At 38.1% G+C, this 22,229-nt stretch overlaps 1 protein-coding gene across 6 annotated transcripts in view; it reads left to right on the top strand.

The window, feature by feature from the left end:
- ADK (adenosine kinase) overlaps positions 1 to 22,229 on the top strand; it is a 486,725-nt gene that overhangs the window by 10,366 nt on the left and 454,130 nt on the right. Inside the window, exon 1 of one of the 6 annotated variants that reach the window (XM_027129817.1) lies at positions 15,547 to 15,958. The exons of the other annotated variants lie outside the window; for them this stretch is intronic. Within the exon in view, the coding sequence (XP_026985618.1) occupies positions 15,945 to 15,958 (14 nt within the window). The 5' untranslated portion in view covers positions 15,547 to 15,944. Of the gene's footprint in view, positions 1 to 15,546; positions 15,959 to 22,229 lie in introns of those variants that run through there. 6 annotated transcript variants of the gene reach the window in all.

Genomic DNA, 22,229 nt, shown 5'->3' with positions numbered 1-22,229 from the left:
ACATACTCAAGATGAACTGATTATATTACATTTTAGCATGGGATAGCATGTTGATCCCATTCAAGTATACTGACAATTCTACTTTATCTTGTTTGTTTTACATAGCACTTGCTTATCCAAATGTACAGAGCTGGATTGTTTAGATTTGAAATATTATAATAAAACATAGTTATATTATTAAATTAAGTAGTACTAAATGTTTAGTATTAAAAAGTAGTATTTTAGTAAAAAATAGCTTGAAAAGTTTTTTTTTTTTTTTTTTTTTTGAAGGTGTGGGGGTTAGCTTCCTCTCTACATGGTAGGTTTGACTTCTTTGGGTATATTCATCCCTCAGTTTGAATATTGTAAAGATGCTCTGTAGAGAAATATATAAATTTCTAGACTTACACTCACAAATCCTTAGAAATGGGAGCAATGTTAAGTTATCTTTGCCCAGCCTCCTGCATTAGACAGGAATCCCTTCGTTAGTACCCCTCTTCCCCTATTTGTGTAGCATTCCTCCCCTAGATTCAGCACAAATAAGGGAAAGGAGTACATTTTTTCACTAATGGAAAACACACACACACACACACACACACACACACACGCACACACGAGACCTTCGATCTCACTTCTATGTGAAGCTTGAATAAACTACATTCCTTAGAAAACTTGTTAGTATCCTGTAGCTATCAAGTCAGATTCAGAGCTCTTTAAATGTAAATAATTTCTTGTTGGTCAAGATATTTCTTCTTTATACCCATAAAACAGGTTAAAGCAGGCTTTCCTAGCCTTTCCCTTTTAGAAGCTACTTTGGTATTTCCAAAGACTGCTTGGGAATGCTGGTGGGAGCAGGAATGGGAGGAGATGGCTAGGTGTGCAAATCCTGAGGTAGGATCTTCTGTAGCTGAAGTTTCCAACAAATGGTGCTGAAGTGTGAAAACAACAGCAAATCTCAGTATTAGCCAGATGTGGCTTTGAAATGGTAATTTACAATTTCATGTGATTTTTGAAAACTCTGAACATGTTTTAGACTCTTGAGATTGTTGGTGCCTGAGGAGGTACTTAAAATCAAAGTCTGATATTTACATGGTTGTGTTGAGAGAATTGAAGCCCAGTGAAGTTAAATGTCAGTCAGGTAACAGCTAGTAAGTATCTGAGGTGAAATTTGATCCGAAGTCATAACTTGTCATTGTCTTACTTTCTAGAACAAGAAATGAAGTTTAATTTTTTTTTTAAAGATAAAAATAACATATTTAGGACTTCCCTGGTGGTCCAGTGGTTAGGACTCCATGCTCCGAATGCAGGGGGCCTGGGTTCGATCCTTGGTCAGGGAACTATATCCCACATGCTACAACTAAGACCTGGCACAGCCAAATAAATAAATCAATGTTAAAAACAAACAAACAACATATTAAAGAATATGTCAAGCACTTTTACCTTTTCTTACAGGTCCTCACAAGGCCACCAGGTAACTGCCTTCATCTGAGGAAATAGACCCAGAGAAGTTAAGCATCCCTAAGTACTAAGCTCTCACTCTACACTCAGGACATCTGATTCACGTTTCTTGCTGTTTGTATTACACTATGAAGACACAAATTGAGAACGTGTCAAAGTGAATTCTGTATGTGCCAGATAAGCACACTATTTAAAGAAATTCTGTGGTGATGTGTTTAGTGTTTAGTAACCTTGTTTAGATTTTTGTCTTTCAAGTTCTCTTATTCACACATGTAGGTACCCCCTCCCCCCCCACCGCCAAGAATAAATATCCCCTCGTGGGATATACTTAATTGTATGCTTTGTAATGGATTAACTCATTGAGCTTCAGTTTTGAGCAGGTTGTGTTTTCCGTTAAAAGCCTTGGGCAAACCAATTTTGCTTATGTTTAAGAGTTAAAATGTTCCAGTTAAAAGAACAATTTGTGGTAAGTTTTTATTTACTTTAGAGATTTTGCAATTTTCCCTGATAATTGATAATTTGAATCTTATGACTTAGCATTATTAATTATTATAATTATATGGGATAACCATTACTGTTCACAGAGTTTAATATGCTCAAGATTATACAATAAGTGGCAGAGATAGGATTCAAACCTGAATCTGATTTATTTTTAGTGATTAGCTCAAATATTCAGGTATTGTATAAACAATAGAACAGGAATCAACAGTGATTTGTGTGATCAAAAAAAAAAAGCAAGCCCTTTGCTTCAAAAAATACTCCTGTGTTATATACGAAACAATTACTAGTAATCTGCTAAAAAGCTGTTAATCTTTAAATATTATTAATTCAAATGTTATGAAAATGTTCTACCAGATCTGAGATGGCAGTGTTGAGAATTCTGTTTCATTAAAAATGACCTACAGCTACAATTAGTCTTGGACCTCATACCAAAAAAAAAAAGCAACAGTTTTAAAGAAATGATAAAATGTTCAGTTAGCCTACTTTTAAGAATATGACTATAACATTTCATTAAGTTCAACTAATATTTAAAAACCTCAGTTTTATAATGCTTGATAACCAGAGGAAAAAGGAAGTAGGGATAGGAAAATACAGATCTGTGAAAAGAAGGGGGGAAGTAAAGGGAAGTGATAAAAAAGGAAAAGGCTCATTCCTCTTAGCTATTTCTGATTTCTACATAACTTCCAACATCAGACATCTCTGCTTTTCAACTTTTCACTCAGCTCTGAGGTGTGTATGTGAGTTTGTGAGAAGCTTCTTATTATGAACCTGTGGGCTGTTAGTGTGGGGCAAGGAAAAAGAGCTTTGTATTAGGAATCAGAACACCTGGGTCCTATTAAGGTTTCTGTCTAGATTTGTGTGAAATGAGTCGTACAGATTAAAATGCTTTTCAAACTAGATCATGAATCAATTTGGGTATAGAAAAAGTGGTATTTTATAAAAGGAAAATAGGAAAGGTCAATGCATTGAATATGGTAAGGGTAAGTATTGCTTTGTGAAACGTTTCCATTATGTATATTTATGGAGTATTAGTTGCAATGCAAAATATATTTTTCACAATGAGTTTGGTTTTCTGTCCTAAAATTTAGTGGCTTAAAAGAACAGCCATTTTACTAGAGTTCATGGTTTTGTGGGTCAGGAGTAGCTGGTTGATTCTTCTGCTCCATGTGCTATTGACTAGGATCACTTGGAGGTATTTAGCTGATAACAGGTCTGGTGTGGAGGGTACAAGTTGTCTTTACTCATTTGCCTGGTGTTTTGGTAGTGGTGGCTGGCAATCTTGGCTTAGCTGGGTTCCTCTCTTTCTCTGTGTGGCTTGAGGGCCTCTCCATGTGGTTTCCTCAACCTGGTAGTTGGACCTCTTAGATGGCAGCTCAGAGACCAAGGCAGGAGCTGGCAGTCCTTTAAGGCTAGCCTGGAATCTGGTCAAAGGAGTCATAGTTTAGCCCAGATTTAAGGGGAGGGGACATAGACTCTTGTCTCCAAGAAACTGTGGCCATTTTTAATCTGCCACAATTATTGTAAAATAATTTTGAAAACCGTGACTGAATTTATCCAACCTTTTAATTCTGTTATTGCCCTTTGAAAGATGATTAATTTCAATAGTCTACTCCCCTGCACCCCGCCACAGGTACCCCTAACATTGGAAAATGTGTCAATTTTTGATTTCAAAGTGCAGAGTTTAATTTAAATATGTGTAGTATTTTTCCATGGAACTGTGAGTTTTAGGTTTTGTAGAAATAATTTAAGGTCTAAAAATTTCTGTGGAGTCTTAAGATAAGTTTGCTACCTAACACTACCTAAAAACTCTATTTGACATTGAGTAAGAATTGCCTTCTTACAATGCCTGAAGATTACATTTGGATTTAATTACTTCTTCCCTTCACATACAGGCAGTCTGAAGCTGTTATGTTTTTTTTTTTTTTTTTTGGCTGCGTTGGGCCCTCGTTGCGGTGCGCGGGCTTCTCATTGCAGTGGCTTCTCTTATTGCGGAGCATGGCGCGTGGGCTTCAGTAGTTGTGGCGCACGGGCTTAGTTGCTCCGCAGCATGTGGAATCTTCCCAGACCAGGGCTCGAACCCATGTCCCCTGCATTGGCAGGCGGATTCTTAACCACTGCGCCACCAGGGAAGCCTGAAGCTGTTATGTTTTTGTTGAAATCTGAAAAAGTGAGAAATCTGCTCCCACCAACCCCCATTCTACCCCTCAGTAAAGAAAACAAAACTATTAAACGTTTTTGTTAAAAACCTACAAGTTGTTATCACAAGGAAAAATCTTTGTAACTATTTATGGTTATGGATGTTAACTAGACTTACTGTGATGATCATTTTGCAATATATACAAATACTGAATCATTACGTCTTACATCTGAAGCTAATATAATGTTACATGTCAATCATACCTCAAAAGAAAGCATTAATTCTTGTAAAATGCAGGTTTTGTGGTGTACTGTATCTTTAGATGACAGAGTGGTTTCCAGAAGAGGACTGTTCCCTGTGACAGAGCTGTAGGGATTTGTGGAAATGTCCATGTCAGAATATCTGCCCATATTTGGAATATTAATAGCACTTTCTTAAGATATAAGCAAAAGGATTTATCTTCTCATACCCTTGGCTATTTAGAATCCCAGATGTTGAAGCAGTGTTTGGGTGTAACCCCGGGCTTTTGGGGAATGGGTTGGGCTGGTTGTTTGACCAGTTATGCTGCAGAGTCATTCTTCTTTGCCTCTGTCTGCAGAAAAATGTCCTGTTTTTCAGATAAACCACATTCATCTTAAATGCTCTTCCACCCCAGGCTCTTTTTTTCCCACCGAGGAAGACATGATGGTGGTCAAGATTTCCTTCAAAGTAATTAAGGAGGAGAATGTGAAAAATGGTAAGAGCTTTAGAATGAAATTCTGTGGGTTTAGATGCCAGTATTTAAAAATAACTATTTAAACCCACCCCCAAATGAAATGGGAGAACTTATGTGTATTTTAAACTTATAAACAGGCATATGAGGATAAATGGTTTATAAGTTATAGATGCTTAGTTACACCAAAATATCAATTTTTGGAATAATATTATATATACATACATACCTATGTACATACTTTGTGTATGTGAACATATATCAAACCCTGATATTGGTAGTCCCATCACATTGCATTTCTTTTTTTTTTTTTTTTTGCGGTACGCGGCCTCTCACTGTTGTGGCCTCTCCCCGTTGCGGAGCACAGGCTCCGGACGCGCAGGCTCAGCGGCCATGGCTCACGGGCTTAGCCGCTCTGCGGCATGTGGGATCTTCCCGGACCGGGGCACGAACCTGTGTCCCCTGCATCGGCAGGCGGACTCTCAACCACTGCGCCACCAGGGAAGCCCCACACTGCATTTCTTGATGAACTTATATAACTATTGAGGCAATAAAAAAAATTTGTTCTTAACGTTTCCCGTACCTGATTCTCTCATATATGTAATGAATCATTAGAAAATCTGCACGATGACCCACCCCAAAAGCTAATGATCCTTCCCCTTTAACTTGAGATTACATGATCACATTAAGTAACCACTGGGTCAAGTGATCTCCATTGAAAGCACTCCAAGGAATGCTATGGTATATATACTATATTTATATATATAATTTTAATTCTACTTGACTGTTGTGCTGCATAAGGAAAGACACTTCAAAGATTACATTTTTCCCAATACAACAGTTTTGGTGGGCTCTTTGCACTTCTCTCCATCCCAGGTTTCCCAGTAACACTGAGACTACTATCACTACCACCTCCACCACCATCACCACTGTATAAACTTCCAAGTCTTTCAATTTTAAATATCTAGTTATTGCAGAAAAGCAGTCTACCCTATTTCCACAAGGAGGGGTTTCACTCTAAATATTTCACTATTTTTCTCTGCACCCTGAAATCCAATTTCAGGTCAGTCTTTAGGCAGATGAGAGCCAGTGCCAGTCTGTGTCCTGTCCCACAGACTGTGAGAGAAGGTGGCCCTCTGCCCATGTAGTAGGGTGGAAGATAGGACCTTCAAATCTAGGTCAGTCCTCATCAGTGGAGACTGAAATTGCTGGTTCCTATTATTAGGATACTCTGTTAGAGAGAAAAAAAAACATTGAATAAAAGAAAACTTTATAAACCAGTTCCATCATTTCTAAAGCAACCCATTAGAAATTTCTATTTCTTAGGACTCTTTTTGGATAAAACTGCATGTTTAATTTGAGACTACATTTATTTTTACTCTTATATAGTAGAACATGATAGGCACTAGGGGTTAGAGGATATACCCAAGGACTAATATAAGTTAAAAAAAATTATTTTTTTTTTACAGTGGAACCTTTTGTGGACATTTGTGGTTTCAATTTATGAGTCTTGAAAGATCTTGCTAAGAAATAATTTGTAATTTTACTAAAGCCTAAATTTGATTTGCACAAAGTGAATGGCTGGGGTGGGAGATTTACTTAGTTTTATAGTAAATTTAACCACTTGCTATTAATTGTGTGCCCCCAAATTCTTGCAGAGTAAAAAAGATGTTTTTCTTTGTCAACAATCAGTCTTGTGATTTTGACAGAAATGAAATTGTGGTTGAAATTTTTAAAAATGAAGAGGTCTAAGAAATGATTCTTGGTGGCAGTTAGGAGTCTTGGCTAAATTAAAGACAAAAACGGCAGATTCATTGGCTGCTCAGATTTAATCTATGAATAAGCACATATGGAAATAAAGGAAGCAATTTCTGAAAGTATTTCATATGATGCTCCGGCTAGTAAGAAAGCTGTTACCGGACTACTACATCTTACGGGTGGAAGTCATAGTGTGGTGTTCTGAAATTTGGGTGTTTATAAAAGTCTCAGACTTATGTCAGTCTGTCTTGGGTTTACTTTGGTAACACTGTACAGTGTTAATTAGCCCCAGTTCTGGAGTCAGGCTACCAGAGTTTGGATTTCTGTTCTGTAACGTGTGACTTTCAGCAAATTATTTAACCTCTTTGAGCTTCAATTTCTTCAAATGTAAAATGGTGATAATAAAAAATCTTCTGATAAGGTTTTTGTAAATTCAAATAAGGTAGTACTTGAAACATATAGCATGGTGTCTGGCACATATTAAACACTCATGAAGTTTTACATGTTATTTTAATTATATACATATTTAGTGGCTGCTGGCAGGTGACTGCTAAGGTAGAATGGTTGCCCTCTTAGGGTGTTGTTCAAATGAAACTGCATATACAATTCTGGACAACTATTTTTAGTCTATTAATAGAAAACAGTAGGCACTACAGAGTAAGGAAGACTAGAAAGAAAAATCTGTTTCCCAAGTGTTTATCTCTATCCCCGACCTCCCCTGGAACTTGTCCTTTGAACTTTTTTCTTGTCTTTCCCTTTTATCTCAGTAACAGCAGCGCCATTTACTCAATTTAGTCCAAAGTTACCCAATTTAGTCTAAAATCTAGGAGTTACTCTTGACTCCTTTATTTTCCTTAGTCCCCCATATTCCTGTCATTCTATTGGATTGGCCAAAAAGTTCCTTCGGTTTTTAAGTAAAAAAAGACACACTTTCCATTTTCACCAAGAACTTTATTGAACAATGTATTCCCCATTTTGTTCCACTACCTTCTGCCATATTTCATGCAACTTCATAATGCCATCTTCCCAAAACTTTTTATCTTTTTGAGCAAAAAACCGTTCCAGGTACCTTTTACAGTCTTCCAGGGAATTGAAATTTTTTCCATTAAGAATTTTGTAAAGACCGAAATAGATGGAAATCTGAAGGTGCAATGTCTGGTGAATACGGCAGATGAATCAGAACTTCCCAGCCAAGCTGTTACGGTTTTTGCCTGGTCATCAAAGAAACATGTGGTCTTGTGTTATCCTGATGGAAGATTATGTGTTTTCTGTTGACTAATTCCAGACCATTTTCGTTGAGTGCTGCTTTCAGTTGGTCTAATTGTGGGTGGTACTTGTTGAAATTAATCGCTTGGTTTTCCAGAAGGAGCATATAATAGAGGACTCCCTTCCAATCCCACCATATACACATCGCCTTCTTTTGATGAAGACCGGCCTTTGGTGTGGTTGGTGGTGCTTCATTTCGCTTGCCCCGTGATCGCTTCCATTCCACATTATTGTACAGTATCCACTTTTCATCACCTGTCCCAATTTGTTTTAAAAACGGAATGTTTTTGTTATGTTTAGGTAGAGAATCGCATGTGGAAATACAGTCAAGAAGGTTTTTTTTGCTTAACTTATGTAGAACCCAAACATCAAAGCGATTAACATAACCAAGCTGGTGCAAATGATTTTCAACACTTGATTTGGATATTTTGAGTATGTCAGCTATCTCCTGTGTGGTATAATGTCGATGGTTCTCAATTAACGTCTTGATTTGATCGCTATCAACTTCAGCTGTTCTACCCAACCGTGGAGCATCGTCCACGAGAAATCTCCAGCACGAAACTTCGCAAACCACTTTTGACACATTCGATCAGTCGCAGTACCTTCTCCATGCACTGCACAAATCTTTCAGTTGCGTTTTTACCTTTCTTGAAATAATAAAGCATAATATGCTGAAAATGTTGCTTTCTTTCTTCCAACTTCAATATTAAAATGGCTACACAAAAATTCACCAATTTTGATACTTTTTTTTTTTTAATGCACTCTGATATGACAGCTGTCACAATACAATCTAACAAAATTGTTTCGAATGAAGTTAAAGACAACTAAGGGCTACTAGAGCCATCTTATGGAAAAAACCGAAAGAACCTTTTGGCCAACCCAATACCTCCAAAATGTCCATTTACTTCTTTCTATGTCCACCACTATCTTCATTGTTCAAACCACAATTATTTGTCATCTTTATTACTGTAATAGGCTTTTAATTTAGTCTTTCTGCTTTCATGCTCCTTTGATCCATTCTCTACACTATAACCAGGTTGATCTTTTAAGACAAAATCAGATCACGTCATTCCTCTGTTTAAAACTTAATTACAGTGGCGTCCTGTCTTGCTTATAACAAAGTCTAAACTTCTTAGGCTCATCAAAACTAAGACGTTCTGCTTCTTTCTCTAACCACAACCTTTTGTCCCTCCCCTTTTTTTCACACTGGGCTTCCAGTTATTTTAGTGCTGTCTGTCTGTCTGGAAACCCTTCCCCCACCTTGCTCTTCCTTGTCATTCAGTTTTCTACTGGAGATCTTCCCTGACTACCCACTCTAAAGGAGCCTTTCTCTGTGTTATCCGCTGGGCTTAATTCTCTGCATAGCACTTAATGATCATTTAATGTTCTTGTTTATTTGATTATTTATCTATATCTCCTCACTAGAATATCAGTTCTATAAGGGCAGTACATGTTCTTGGTCATTGCTGAATCTCCAGTGTATTGAGTAGTAGAGAAGATCTCAATAAATATTTGTTGAGTTAATGAGTGATTGATTCCTTTTTTTTTTTTTTCTTTTGGCTGCACGGCAGCTTGTGGAATCTTAGTTCCCCGACCAGGGACTGAATCCGTGCCCTCAGCAGTCAAAGCGTGGAGTCCTAACCACTGGACTGCTAGGGAATTCCCAAGTGATTGATTCCTAAAAGCTTTTTTGTGAAGTACCGGATTTATGGTAAAATAAAAACAAGAAAAATCTTTTATATAGAAAATATATTTCATAAGGTTACCAGCAATACTTCGGGTAGCGCTGTTTATTCTGTGATGTCCTTTTTACATTTTTATGTTAAAATGCCCTTTTGTGAAATGATAGTGATATATTCAATTATATAGTTTCAAAATATATTCTTGGCAGCATAAATAATCGGGAAGCACTGTTGTCCCATACTTCTATTTTTTTATTTTATTTTTTAAAGAATCATTTATTTATTTATTTATTTTTTTGGTTGCATTGGGTCTTCGTTGCTGCATGCCAGCTTCCTCTAGTTGCCGCGAGTGGGGGCTATTCTTCGTTGCAGTGCATGGGCTTCTCACTGCAGTGGCTTCTCTTGTTGCGGAACACGGGCTCTAGGCACGCGGGCTTCAGTAGTTGTGGCACGCGGGCTCAGTTGTGGCTCGCGGGCTCTAGAGCACAGGCTCAGTAGTTGTGGCACATAGGCTTAGTTGCTCCGCAGCATGTGGGATCTTCCCCGACCAGGGCTCAAACCCATTTCCCCTGCATTGGCAGGTGGATTCTTGACCACTGCACCACCAGGGAAGTCCCTGTCCTATACTTTTAGATTGGAAATTTTCTTTGACTTTTAAAGAATTGTGGTTCACTGAAAATATAGAAGCACTGTGTAGGTGTTCTTGGGAGGGAGTTTTGCTAAGAATTCTTAGTAAGTAAAGTTCAGTCAATCAAATGTTATTATATTCTTCAAATTCTCCTGGGAAATAAATTGTCAGGTTCCATTTAAAGATTATATTGTTTGAATATGTCACGTTAAAGTGAAATGTGACATGAGAATCTATCGATAATAATTAAAAGGAAATAAAAATAGTGAACCGCTTTTAATATTTTTTTGGGTAATACATTTAGCAATGTTTCTTTGAATAACTTTGTCCATAATGAAAACTAAGTAAAATTGCGAGTGTTTTATTTTCATTAAAACTGATCAACTCTTAAAAAAAGCAACCCAATTTGTATTGTCACAAGCGGACAGTTTTTTTCTTCCACTGTCCATTAAGAACTGAAACGGACCTGAGATGTCACCTGTAACAAACTACCTGGTGTTTCAGATAAGGAAACTGACGGTCAAAGGACATACATTTTTTTGGTAGGCCTAGGATTAGAATTCCCATCTCTTTATTCTCCGGCTCCTGAACTTTACTCTGTGGCACTAATTATTTTAGGGAGACAAGTCTTAAGAAATTTCTCTTTTTGGAATATGGTATAGATTGCTTTAAAATCTTATTTTATCAGTATTTTCTTTTCTTTTTTTAAATATTTATTTTGTTGCACCGGATCTTAGTTGTGGCAGTGGACTCCCCAGTTGCAGCATGTGAACTCTTAGCTGTGGCATGCATGTGACATCTAATTCCCCGAGCAGGGCTTGAACCCTGGCCCCCTGCATTGGGAGTCTTAACCACTGTGTCACCAGGAAAGTCCCAGTATTTTCATTCATATGAAATGAGGAGATGTATTTTTAAGTAACATGCAGGGAAGATATTCCACATTCAATCTTGTGACAGCTGGCTTCTTAAAGGCTGTGCAAAGCTCTAAAAGTGGTACTTATGCTTTTAATTTTTGTCAAGTTAAGATTTAAAATTAAACAAGAAAATCATAGACATTTTATTTTTGTTATTCCTGTATTAAAGAATCTTTACACATGAAAAGATGAGACATTTGTAAAGTAAGCCTAATTCCTCTAAAAATAAGGGTAGTTTTGATGGTTGTGATCTAAAAAGACACAGGTTTTAAAAAAGCAGGAATAAGTTTTGTATTTTTAAATCATTTCAGAAAGACCATTAAAATTTAATAATACAAAAATTTTATGCTAATAAAACCAACATGTAGTAGAAAATTTATAAAGCAGATCAATATAAAGTCAAAACGGCACATAATTCTACTTTCCAGAGAATCCAGTAATAACATTTTGGTATGTTTCTTTCCAGTTTTTTTCTGTGTATATACGGCATATATATATTTTTTAACATAGTCAAGATTATACTCTACATTCTTTTTGTTGGATTGTTTTGCTTTTTTCACTTAAGATTATATCATGAGCATTTTCCTCTGTCCTTAAAAAGTCTATGAAAACATTTTATAGTAGCTTCATAACATTCTTCTATAATTTATTTAACCATTATTCTATTTTTCCTTATTTAGGGATATAATACATTTTTGCTATTAATGTGAAAGGAATAACTAGGTATACACATCTTTGTTCATGTTCTATTTTATCTATTATAGTTGCCTATAAAGTGGAATTGGTGACACGTTGCCACAAAGCTTTCTAGAAATGTACTAATATATGAAAATACTTGTTTTATTGCACGCTTAACAAACTGGTTGTGTTTGAAGAGAACTTTGCTATTATTTTGGGTTTGGAAGCATTTGTTGAAAAGGTTAGTCTACATATTTGTTGTGCTATCCGTAAACATATTTATTTAACTATTTGGCGTTAGCTATCTAGGTGCTTTTAGTGGCAGACTAACCACATGATTAGATAAAGTAGATAGAATATTTACTTATCTATCTTTCCAAGAGCAAACTGTTCTGACCCACTGATCTTGATTCAACTATTTGAATTAGAAGAAAGTTAATGAAGGTTAATAATTCAAATTGACTGCTTTTCCCTAAAGTGAAGAATAGGGTTGAAATAAATTGCTTAAAAAATTGATTGAAAGAGTCTTTTAGTGGTTACTCGGTAGCTAACTGTGTGTGTGTGTGTGTGTGTGTGTGTGTGTGAGAAAAATTGGGTGGAGGAGAAAAAAAGCATGAAAGGCTGAGGAAAGGAACGTGCTGTGAATTAAAAAAGCTGCTGCCTTTATTTGGAAAAACATGTCTTTTATCTCTACCTGATTGACTCTGAAAGAACAATCACACATGAGCCCTGTTTACTGAAATAGCATTTCTGTATCTGTACCTGCTGAAATGAACTGTTACCTAAGTACATTTTAAGTAATACACTTTTTGAAAGTTGTGTTGACTGATTATGAGTAAAAAAACCAAAGTTTTGATTGTTAGATGCAAAGTGTCACTACTCAAAAATAAGTAGCTTTTAAAAAATCTTTGAATGTGATATGGCTTTAATTTGATTGAATATTTGAGTATTGCAGGCTTTTATCGTCCCTTAATGACATAGAATATACTGTATTTGTTAAAAAGCAAAGTTTCAAATCTAGCTGTTTTGGTACCACAATTAGTTTTTTGTTAAAAATCAAAAATAGGAGTCAACAAAGTTATGTTAGGCATGTGTGAAAGTTCATTTATTTTTCACAAGGCCGAGTGCATGTTAGCTTTCATATCATGCTTCCCAGAGATGTAATTTTAAGAAATGTGGTAACAACGAAGTAATAATCATGTCATGTGCTGAGGACTCTATTAGACTTTACTAGAATTAAGTTTTAATCTTCCCATTGCCCTGAAAAGCATGTAATGTGTAAACCGAGGGACACATAGGTTAAGAACCAGCCCAAGGTCATGTAGGAAGTCAAGCAGGGGTTCCAAGTCACTTCTGTCTTGCTACCTTTACAATCTTGCTACTTCCCTTTACAACCTTTCTACTTAGCATGGCCCACGGACCAGAAGCAATTGGCAAAATCTGGGAACATAAAGGAATGCAAAATCTTGACCATAGAGACTTGCTGAATCAAACCTTTATTTTAACAAGATCACTCAAGTGATGTGTATGTATATTAAAGTTTGAAAAGCACCATACTCCATCCCATATTAAAAGTTACATGGAGGTTTTGAAATTTGTTCTAAGGATTATTCCTGGTGTTACTTTAGTTCATGTGGGTTATCTATTAACATTTTCCATGAGAGGAGGAGGCAAACTGTTGAATTAGTCAGTGTCTCCCCTGCTTCAAATTGCTATTCTGCGGCTGCTTTGATTCAGATCTTGTTTAATCCAGAGGAACAAATGACTACTTCTGCTTGTGGACATTTGGTCAAAGTCCCAATCAGCCAAGTATAGCTCTGTTTTTAATAGCCTTTACTCATGGACTGAACACATCAAATTTATAGTACATGGCTTCATTCTAGATAGGATTTTCCAAACTAAAGAGAAAAATGCTAAAAAAAAAAAGCATTTTCAAAGGAAACTTGAAATCCTTTGGAATACTTGATGTTTCAGATGGTTAGTAAGGAATGAGGGATTTGTATAAATTGGTCTTTACTAATTTCATTTAGTGAGCATAATTATTCTGTCATGGGGCAATGATAGGTAAGAAAAAAGCAAGGCTAACTTAGTAGAACAGCACTGTCAGGTAGAAATATAATGCAAGACATAAAATTAAAAAATTTCTAGTAGCCACATTAAAAAAGTAAAAAGAAACAGTTTAAATTAATCTTAATATATTTTATTTAACCCAGCATAGCTAAGTATTATTTCAACATGTAATCAGTACAAAATTTATTACTGAGATATTCTGTATTTTTTTTGTACTAAGTCTTGAAAAATTCAGTATGCATTTTATATTTACAGTGTCTCAGTTTGGATGCTAAATTTTTCGCAGTTAAAAGGTGAAATGTAGTGCAATGAAAACAAAATTGTGTTTAATGGAAAAATATTTTACCTTTTGGTTTTAAAATTTAAGCTAATTAAAATTAAATAAAAATTCAGTTCCTTCAGTCACAGTATGCAGAATTCAGTATCACATGTTGGATCGTGGTTTTTTTTTTTAATTTATTTACTTTATTATTTATTTATTTTTGGCTCATTGGGTCTTCGTTGGTGTGCGGGCTTTCTCTAGTTGCCGCGAGCGGGGCTACTCTTTGCTGTGGTGCACGGGGCTTCCCATTGTGGTAGCTTCTTTTGTTGCAGAGCGTGGCTCTAGGTGCACGGGCTTCAGTAGTTGTGGCACGCTGGCCCAGTAGTTGCGGCTCGCGGGCTCTAGAACACAGGCCCAGTAGTTGTGGCTCACGGGTTTAGCTGCTCTGCAGCATGTTAGATCTTCCCCCATGGGGGCTTGAACCCATGTGTCCTGCAGTGGCAGGTGAATTCTTAACCACTGGGCCACCAGGGAAGCCTTGGATTGTGTTTCTAACGTAAGTGATTTCACACTTATGGACTTGATCACCATCCAGATGGTTAGTAAATGAATGCCACTGGAGGTTGTGGTCTGTTTATATAAATATTTGCACAGAGCATAAAGAGGGAATAAAAAAAAGCTATTTAGGTCATAAAGCGTTTACTGATTATCCTCCATTCTACCCTTCCTGCAGTTGGAATTGATTTACCTGTCTTTTTATTTATTTATATATGTTTGGCTGTGTTGGGTCTTGACACATCGAACCGTGTCCCCTGCATTGGCAGGCGGATTCTTAACCGCTGCACAAGGAAAGCCTTTTACCTTTTATTAGTGGTTCAGAATCAGTTTCTTAAATCCTTTAACCCCCACTAAATTGTAAGGCTAGCTCCAAGAGTTAGGGTTCTTCCAATTTTTTCCCTATGGCATTAGATGCTTACTTCAGAGCACTTCGTACTTTTCAGAAAAGTGAGGAAGTCTGACAATTAGTATGTCAAGTAGGATAGTCTGAGTGGGCTAGTTTGGCCCAGAGGTTTTAAAACTTTACACGTGTACCTGGATCACCCGGGAACTTGCTAAAAATACCAATGTATGGGCCTCACCTTTCTAGGTTCCGATTCACAGGTTTATAGTGAGACCATGGACACTTCTGTATTAAATAACTTGTTTTAAGTGTTTCTGAAGTTCTAAAACGTTTGGGGACCACAAGACTCAGCATTTGACTCTTAAAGGCTGCGAGTTCGAATTACGACATGTGCTGCTGTTGCCACGCGATCGATTCTACCCCGACTGAGGTTTCCCAGGCGGCTGCTGCTTTTCTGCAGATGGTTTTTCAGGCTGTTAAACCCCATCCCCAAAGACTGCCCTGACTCCGTCCCTGTCCCAAGTCCTGTTAAGGCGACCTGGGCTGGCCGAGGTAGACAGGGCCATGTGACTGATAAGCCGGTTGCCTTTCGGAGCGGCCATTTTTGAGGCGGGCACCCATCCTCGTGCCCCGTAAGCCAGGAGTGTGTGTGGGGGAACTCTGTTACCAGGACTCAAGATGGCCACCGGGCCCGCTAGCCAGCCCGCTAGCCCGCGCGCCGGCACGAGACGCGCGGGCGGCTTGCAGTTGCCCGAGGCGGCCTGGGCTAGTCTCGGGCCGCGAGCCCGGGGCGGAGCGCCCGCCCCTTCCGGGCTCGGCCAATCAGCGCGTGCGGCCGGCTCAGCGGGGGCCGCCCGCGCGCCGGGTATGTGAGGACGCGCTCCCCGTCGCTGAGTGCCTGAGCCCAGGAGCAGTGGCTGTGGTACCTGCTGCTGCCTCCCGTGCGGACGCAGAGCATCGGACGCGAACGCTGTTGCGTGGGGCAAGAAGGTGAAGCCATGACGGCCATCAGGTAATGAGACAGAGCGGCAGCTTAAACTGCGCGCTTGCTGGGCATTAGCCTCCTGGCTGCCGGAGAACTGTCGCCCCTTGTCTTGGGTGTTGTGGAGCCTCCCAATGCCACCGGTCCCCCTCATGTTGGAGGCTCTCTCTGCACTTTTCATTTGGTCATTTCTGCCTTCCTCAGAAGTTTTGGGGGCTGAGGCACATGGCGGAGCCCTGCGAGCAGCCGCACCGCTGAGGTGACCCTTACCCAGATTACAGGGTTTGAAGCTTGCAGGTGAGCGTAGTGGGTTTCTCGTGAAAATGTAGCTATTTTCCCTCCCCCGGGATAGCCCGAGGCCTGGGGAAGTGTGACGTGCACAGGGCGTGTCCATGCCCGCGTGTCATGCCCTCTGACAACTTCGTTGGTGGCCCAGTGCAGACCTGCAAAGTTGGCCGTTTGATGCAGGTAGATTGCCCCCAAGTTGTGAAATTGTGTGTCCCAAAAATGTTTGCTTATGACTGGAATTAGTACTCTGGTTCCCCAGGTACCATCTGTTTATCTACTTTTATCTGAGAGTCACACGCAATGTGGGTTTCATGAGGTGGTAGGTATACAATGAGAGCAATAAAAGAGAGGCTTCCTTCAATTGCTCTTCCAGAGTTTGGAAGGTTCTTTTTTGGTAATGGCGACAGGATAATGGCCCTGTCCAATGTCTGCGGGTAGCACTGACTGAATGTTTACCTTATGCTGATGAAACTATTTATAAAAAGAGGTAAATTGCTTTATTTACTCAGTGTTCTGAACTGCCTCTTTTAAAGTAGACCTTGGCCTTCATTGTCCCAGAGAAAGGGAGGCCCCAGCACAAATGTGAAGAGAATAAAATTAGTTAAATTTTGGTTTATGAGCTTCCAGCAGCCTAAATCGTGGTGATTTAATGGTTTCTCAGTGGTGAATTTGACTACACAGTGTTTAAGAAATGACTCGAGAACCTGACCCTCAGGGAAGTTAAAGTAAGACGTAACTGTGCTGAACTGGGATGCAGTTTCTGTTAAATTGCGTAATTCTATATTAACACAAAGAGTATTTACCTCATTATGCAGAAGGAGGAATTGGGGTACTGAAATGTGGAGATCAACATGGAAAGATTTCACAATAAATTGTATTGGGACATATAAGTCTATATTTTAATGCTAACAGTATTTTACGATGAATTAGGATTATGCTGTTAAACCTAGTCACTGCTCCCTCTCCCCACTCCCAACTCCCATCATTGTAGCCGGCTACTAATTAGGAGTGTGGGTCAAATACTGTCTATGTTAAGGGACACTTCTTATGTGGACTGGATGTTAATCCATCATCATATTCCTGGCTACTCTTCAGTGGAGAAAAACCCAAATATAAAGCTTCTGCCGCTCGACCAGTGACAGTAGGATGTATTTTTTAAGGTAGGGGTAGAATGGTGGTTGTATTAAAATTTAAAGGTTAATACCAGCCTTATTTGACTTGTGGAAGGATAGATAACTACTAATAGTTACATTTATCCTTGTTTCTTCAGATGTTAGTCTACATTTTACATAGACTTCAACTATAGTGACATGACTCAAAAAAAGATTTTTAGATATTATCTAAACGCAGCTACCACATTTATACCTGAGGAAACTGAGACCAAGAAGACTTGAGTGCCTTGTGCAAAATCAGTTAGTGGCAGAGTTAGGAACTGAATCCAGATATCCATTATACAGTGCTCTGCATGATACCTTTATAAAAACAACATACTACTTAAATTTCCTGAAAAAGCTGCTTCTGTGAACAAAAATTTTAGAGTATTCTGAGAGACAGCTATAGTAACTCTCTTGCTTTCCTGTAGTCCTCCAAGGAACTTAATAACTTAGGTTTAGGAGTAGGCAGGGAGACTACTGAAGTTGAAGCAACTCTATATATGTGGTGACAGTTTTAAAATGGTTTGGTAATCCTACAGATACCAGCTGGTTCCCAGTGAGGACTGCATTTAATGCAGTTTTGTCATACCTTTAGTTTTCACGTTTATGATGTTAGGCATATACCCATTTTGTACCCAGTTTAACGGTAGCCGAAAGGATGGGTACTGCTTACTTGCTTTTAATACTGGTGAGGAGAATGATCAAGGTCACCAAGCTATCAAAATCTGACTTCGTGTCCATTGTTGTTTTTTATACCACACTTAAAATAATTGCTGCTAAATATAGTAATATGTGACTCCTCGCAATGACTACCACAGAATACATCAATAGGATTGGAAACCAGTGAGGGCCAGTGGTCAACACACCTAGGTTCTAATTGAGGGTATTTTTCTGAGTTACTGATCTTCTTTTTCTCTTTTTTCCTTCTCTGGACATTTGTTTAATGAAATACTCAGTGATGGTGATACAAATATGTATTCCACAGCGTTGCTGGTTAGATATGAAAGTGTTCTTATATTTTAAGATGTTTTATAAATGGAGTATTCTCTTCTTGTTGAAAGCAATTTGGTCCCCTTAGAGAATGGTGTCGTCTGAAAATAAATGTTTAAATCTTAGATTTTTTAAACAGGAAGTGAACTGACCTAATTCCCTCATTTTACAGTTGAAGAAACTGAAGCCAAGAGATACTATGATTTGTTAAGGTTCACACAAATAGTTGCATATCTTGAAGTAGAACCCAGCTCTCTAGATACCTAGTTCAGTGCCCTTTCTGGTGTAGCATTCAGCTATTAGGAATTCCTAAATATGATTTAAATCAAAAGAATTAAAAAAAAAATTTTAATCTTTGAATAAGTTTGGCTGGAGAATTCGACTGTCTCTTTGACTTTTACTATTATTTGTATTCTACTCTACTACACCATTACTAATGAAGAGTTTACAGCCTGTAAAACCGATTATCAGATTACGTATATCAGATTCCAGCTTGTCTTCATGTGAGAAATGATAAAACATTTTTAATTGCCCCAACAGGAAAGTTGACCCTTGAGTTAAAATTCAGGAGACATAGGAAAATGTAGAATGTCAGGACTAGAAGAGAATCTTAGAGAGCATTTTACTCTTTTTTTTTTTTCTCTTAATTTTTTTTTTAAATTTTATTTATTTTTGGCTGCGTTGGCTCTTAGTTGCTGTGCGTGGGCTTTTCTCTAGTTGTGGCGAGCGGGGACTATTCATTGTTGTGGTGCAGTAGCTTCTCTTGTTGCAGAACACGGGCTCTATGTACGTGGGCTTCAGTAGTTGGGGCACGCGGGCTCAGTAGTTGTGGCTCGCGGGCTCTAGAGCACAGGCTCAGTAGTTGTGGCGCACGGGCTTAGTTGCTCGGCGGCGTGTGGGATCTTCCCCGACCAGGGATCGAACCCTTGTCCCTTGCATTAGCAGGTGGATTCTTAACCGCTGCACCACCAGGGAAGTCACCATTTTACTCTTTTTCTTTCTCTATACTGGACCTTGAGGCCCAAAGTGAAGTGATATATCCTAGTTTGGCAATGATAGAGCTTAAGAGAGAATTTAGGTCTCCTAACTCCTACATTATGCACTTTTCACTGAGCCAACAGTATTTCAAAATACTCCTATGAATATTGCCTTCCTGACATGAATGTCTCATCTGGTTTTGGGCATTGCTTACAGCTTGAGTTTGTGCCAGGGAAGACTGGGAAAATGCGGTAGGGAGACAGGGAGAGTGTTCGCTGTAGAGCTGAGGAACCCGATTCTTTGGCTTTCCCAGACAGGTCAGGTTTGGTTTAAGACTATTCTGGGACTTGACATGACTGCCCTACATGATAATTCTGTAACCACTTCTGTGGGTTAAGCCTACATTGGGAAATTTATGTGGGCTGTGGGTGGGGTCCTAGGGTATTTTTCTCCTAACACTCAAGACTTTGAGGTACATCCAGTAGGATCTGCCAAGCCACTCAGATGGAGAACATTCATATCGAGACTAAATTCTGGCTAAGACTGAAACTGCCTTGTTTTGTTGATTTGGTTTCTTTAGAGCCTTTAAACAGAATTTTCAAACTCATTTTCAGGACTTGTGTCTTAAGAATTATAAATTTCATATTACTGTACAAACTTTTTTATGCCATGAGACTTCTTAGTGAGGCTAATGAATTTTTAAAATAAAATGAAAAATGAAATTGTTTCATTTATGAAATATTTTGAAGAACTAAAGCAGGAATCCTTCCTTTGGAGAACTGCAATGTCAGCTGTTAATACTTATTTATAAATAGGTCATCTTTGTTTGAAAAAACATACAAGGTTTTCTAATTCCAAATCTTTCCAGCCACAGTATTGCTATATTAAGCAGAACTGTCAAAGATGAAATGGAACCAAAATGTCTAGACTGTTTAAATGTTAACCCAGTCCTGTAACATTGGTTAACAATCACGCCTATTTACCTCTTCGTACCTACTCGGTTTTAAAACGTTATTTAAAAAAATACTGTAATAAAATGTAAGTCTGAATTCTTATTTTCACGTAGCATAGCTGGCTTATAAATAGGATGACCATATGTCCCAGTTTGTCCAAGACAGTCCTGGATCATGCCTTTTATCCTGGCATAATTATTAATAGCTCTTCCTTTATTCTCAAAAGTATCCCATTTGGATAATAAATTATCTAGTCACCTACTTACACACTATAATAATTTTGTTGTAGTAGATTTTGGTTGTTGAAATGTTACTTGAAATACGACCATAAGATGATGGAATATTAGCTTATTTTGGCTAGATTTGGATATTTTTCATTGGTCGGACATTTTTATTGTGTTTAGAGTTCTTACTGTCTCAGAGTAGTATATTGAACAAGAAAGCACATGATTTGAAGTTAGGTATCATTTATTTGTTGTCTGACCTTTGGCAGGTTATAGAACTTTGCTGAACCTTTTGTTTCTCTTAAACAGATAATAGCAATACCTACACTACAGAGTTATTGTGAGGATTTAAAGGCAATAACATACATAAAAATGCTTTATAAGCTGCAAATTGCTATGTGTTAGTCATTAGTATGTCTCACATGTGCTCCTGAAAGTTGAATTTTAAATTAATGATTTTATCTTGTTTAGGGAACCTTGCTATTTAATAGCACAATCTTTTAGAAGTGTTCTTACTGTAATGGGGAGCAGGGAAATAATAGTTGGACATATATGTGTCTTTGAGGTTTTCTGGGAGGGAGGGGCAGGAGTTTCAGCATATTTGTATGCTGAAAAGAATGATCCAGTAGAAAGTGAAAAAACAGATGATGCTGGACAGAGGGAAGAGATTATTTCCTTGAGTTTGCAAGAAGGCATGCCAGTATGCACAGGCTTAAATGGAAGGACTGGCCTTACATAGCCTAAGGGACACAAATATTTTCCTAGTTTGTTTACTTAAAAAAAAAATACCAACAGTATAATTCATATATAGTAAAATCACAGATCCTAAGTTCACTGTATTTTGGGGAAAAAAAAAGTATTTGTGTAAAACACCACCCAGACCAACTTACAAGACATGTTCATCTCCTAGAAAGTTCTTTCCTGTCTCTTCTTTTTTTAAAAATATGTATTTATTTATTTTGGCTGCACCCGGTCTTAGTTGCTGCATGTGGGCTTCTTAGGTGCAGCATGCCGACTTCTTAGTTGCTACATGCAAACTCTTAGTTGCCAGCATGCATGTGGGATCTAGTTCCCTGACCAGGGATTGAACCCGGGCCCCCTGCATTGGGAACCCGGAGTCTTACCCACTGGACCACCAGGGAAGTCCCTTCTGCCTCTTTTCAGTCAGTCTCATTCCCTGCACCATCCAGGCAACCATTTTCTGGCTTCTATTAGTAGAGATTAGTTTTGTATATTCTATAACTTCATATAAATGGAATCATACGGTAAGTACTATTTGTGTCTGATTATTTTATCTGATTACTGTTGTTCAGTAACAATGTTGATATTCATCCATTTTGATGTGTGTGTTAATAGTTTGTTCCTTTTCACTGCTGAGTAAGATTCCATTATATGGATATAGCAACAATTCTGTTGATGGACTTTGGCTTGTTTTCAGGGTTTGATTATTGTAAATGAAGCTGCCATGAACATTCGTGTGGACGTGGGTAAATGCCCAGGTGTGGAATTGCTGTGTTCTAGGGTAGATGTATGTTTAACTTCAGAAACCACCAAACTGTTTTCTAAAATAGAAAACAAAATACTTTAAACATTCAGTGTTATAAGAGTTCCAGTTAATCCACTTTCTTGACAGTGTTTGGCATTTTTGATTTTAGCCATTCTGATGGGTGTGTAGTTACATTTCATTGTAGTTTTAGTTCATTGATTGCTAATA

The sequence above is a fragment of the Aethalodelphis obliquidens genome, unplaced genomic scaffold, assembly GCF_003676395.1.
Source record: "Aethalodelphis obliquidens isolate GAN/ISIS:26980383/991018 unplaced genomic scaffold, ASM367639v1 scaffold37, whole genome shotgun sequence".
Taxonomy (NCBI): Eukaryota; Metazoa; Chordata; class Mammalia; order Artiodactyla; family Delphinidae; genus Aethalodelphis; species Aethalodelphis obliquidens.
Note: the sequence above shows the minus strand (reverse complement) of the source record. Positions and strands in the feature narration are given on the sequence as shown.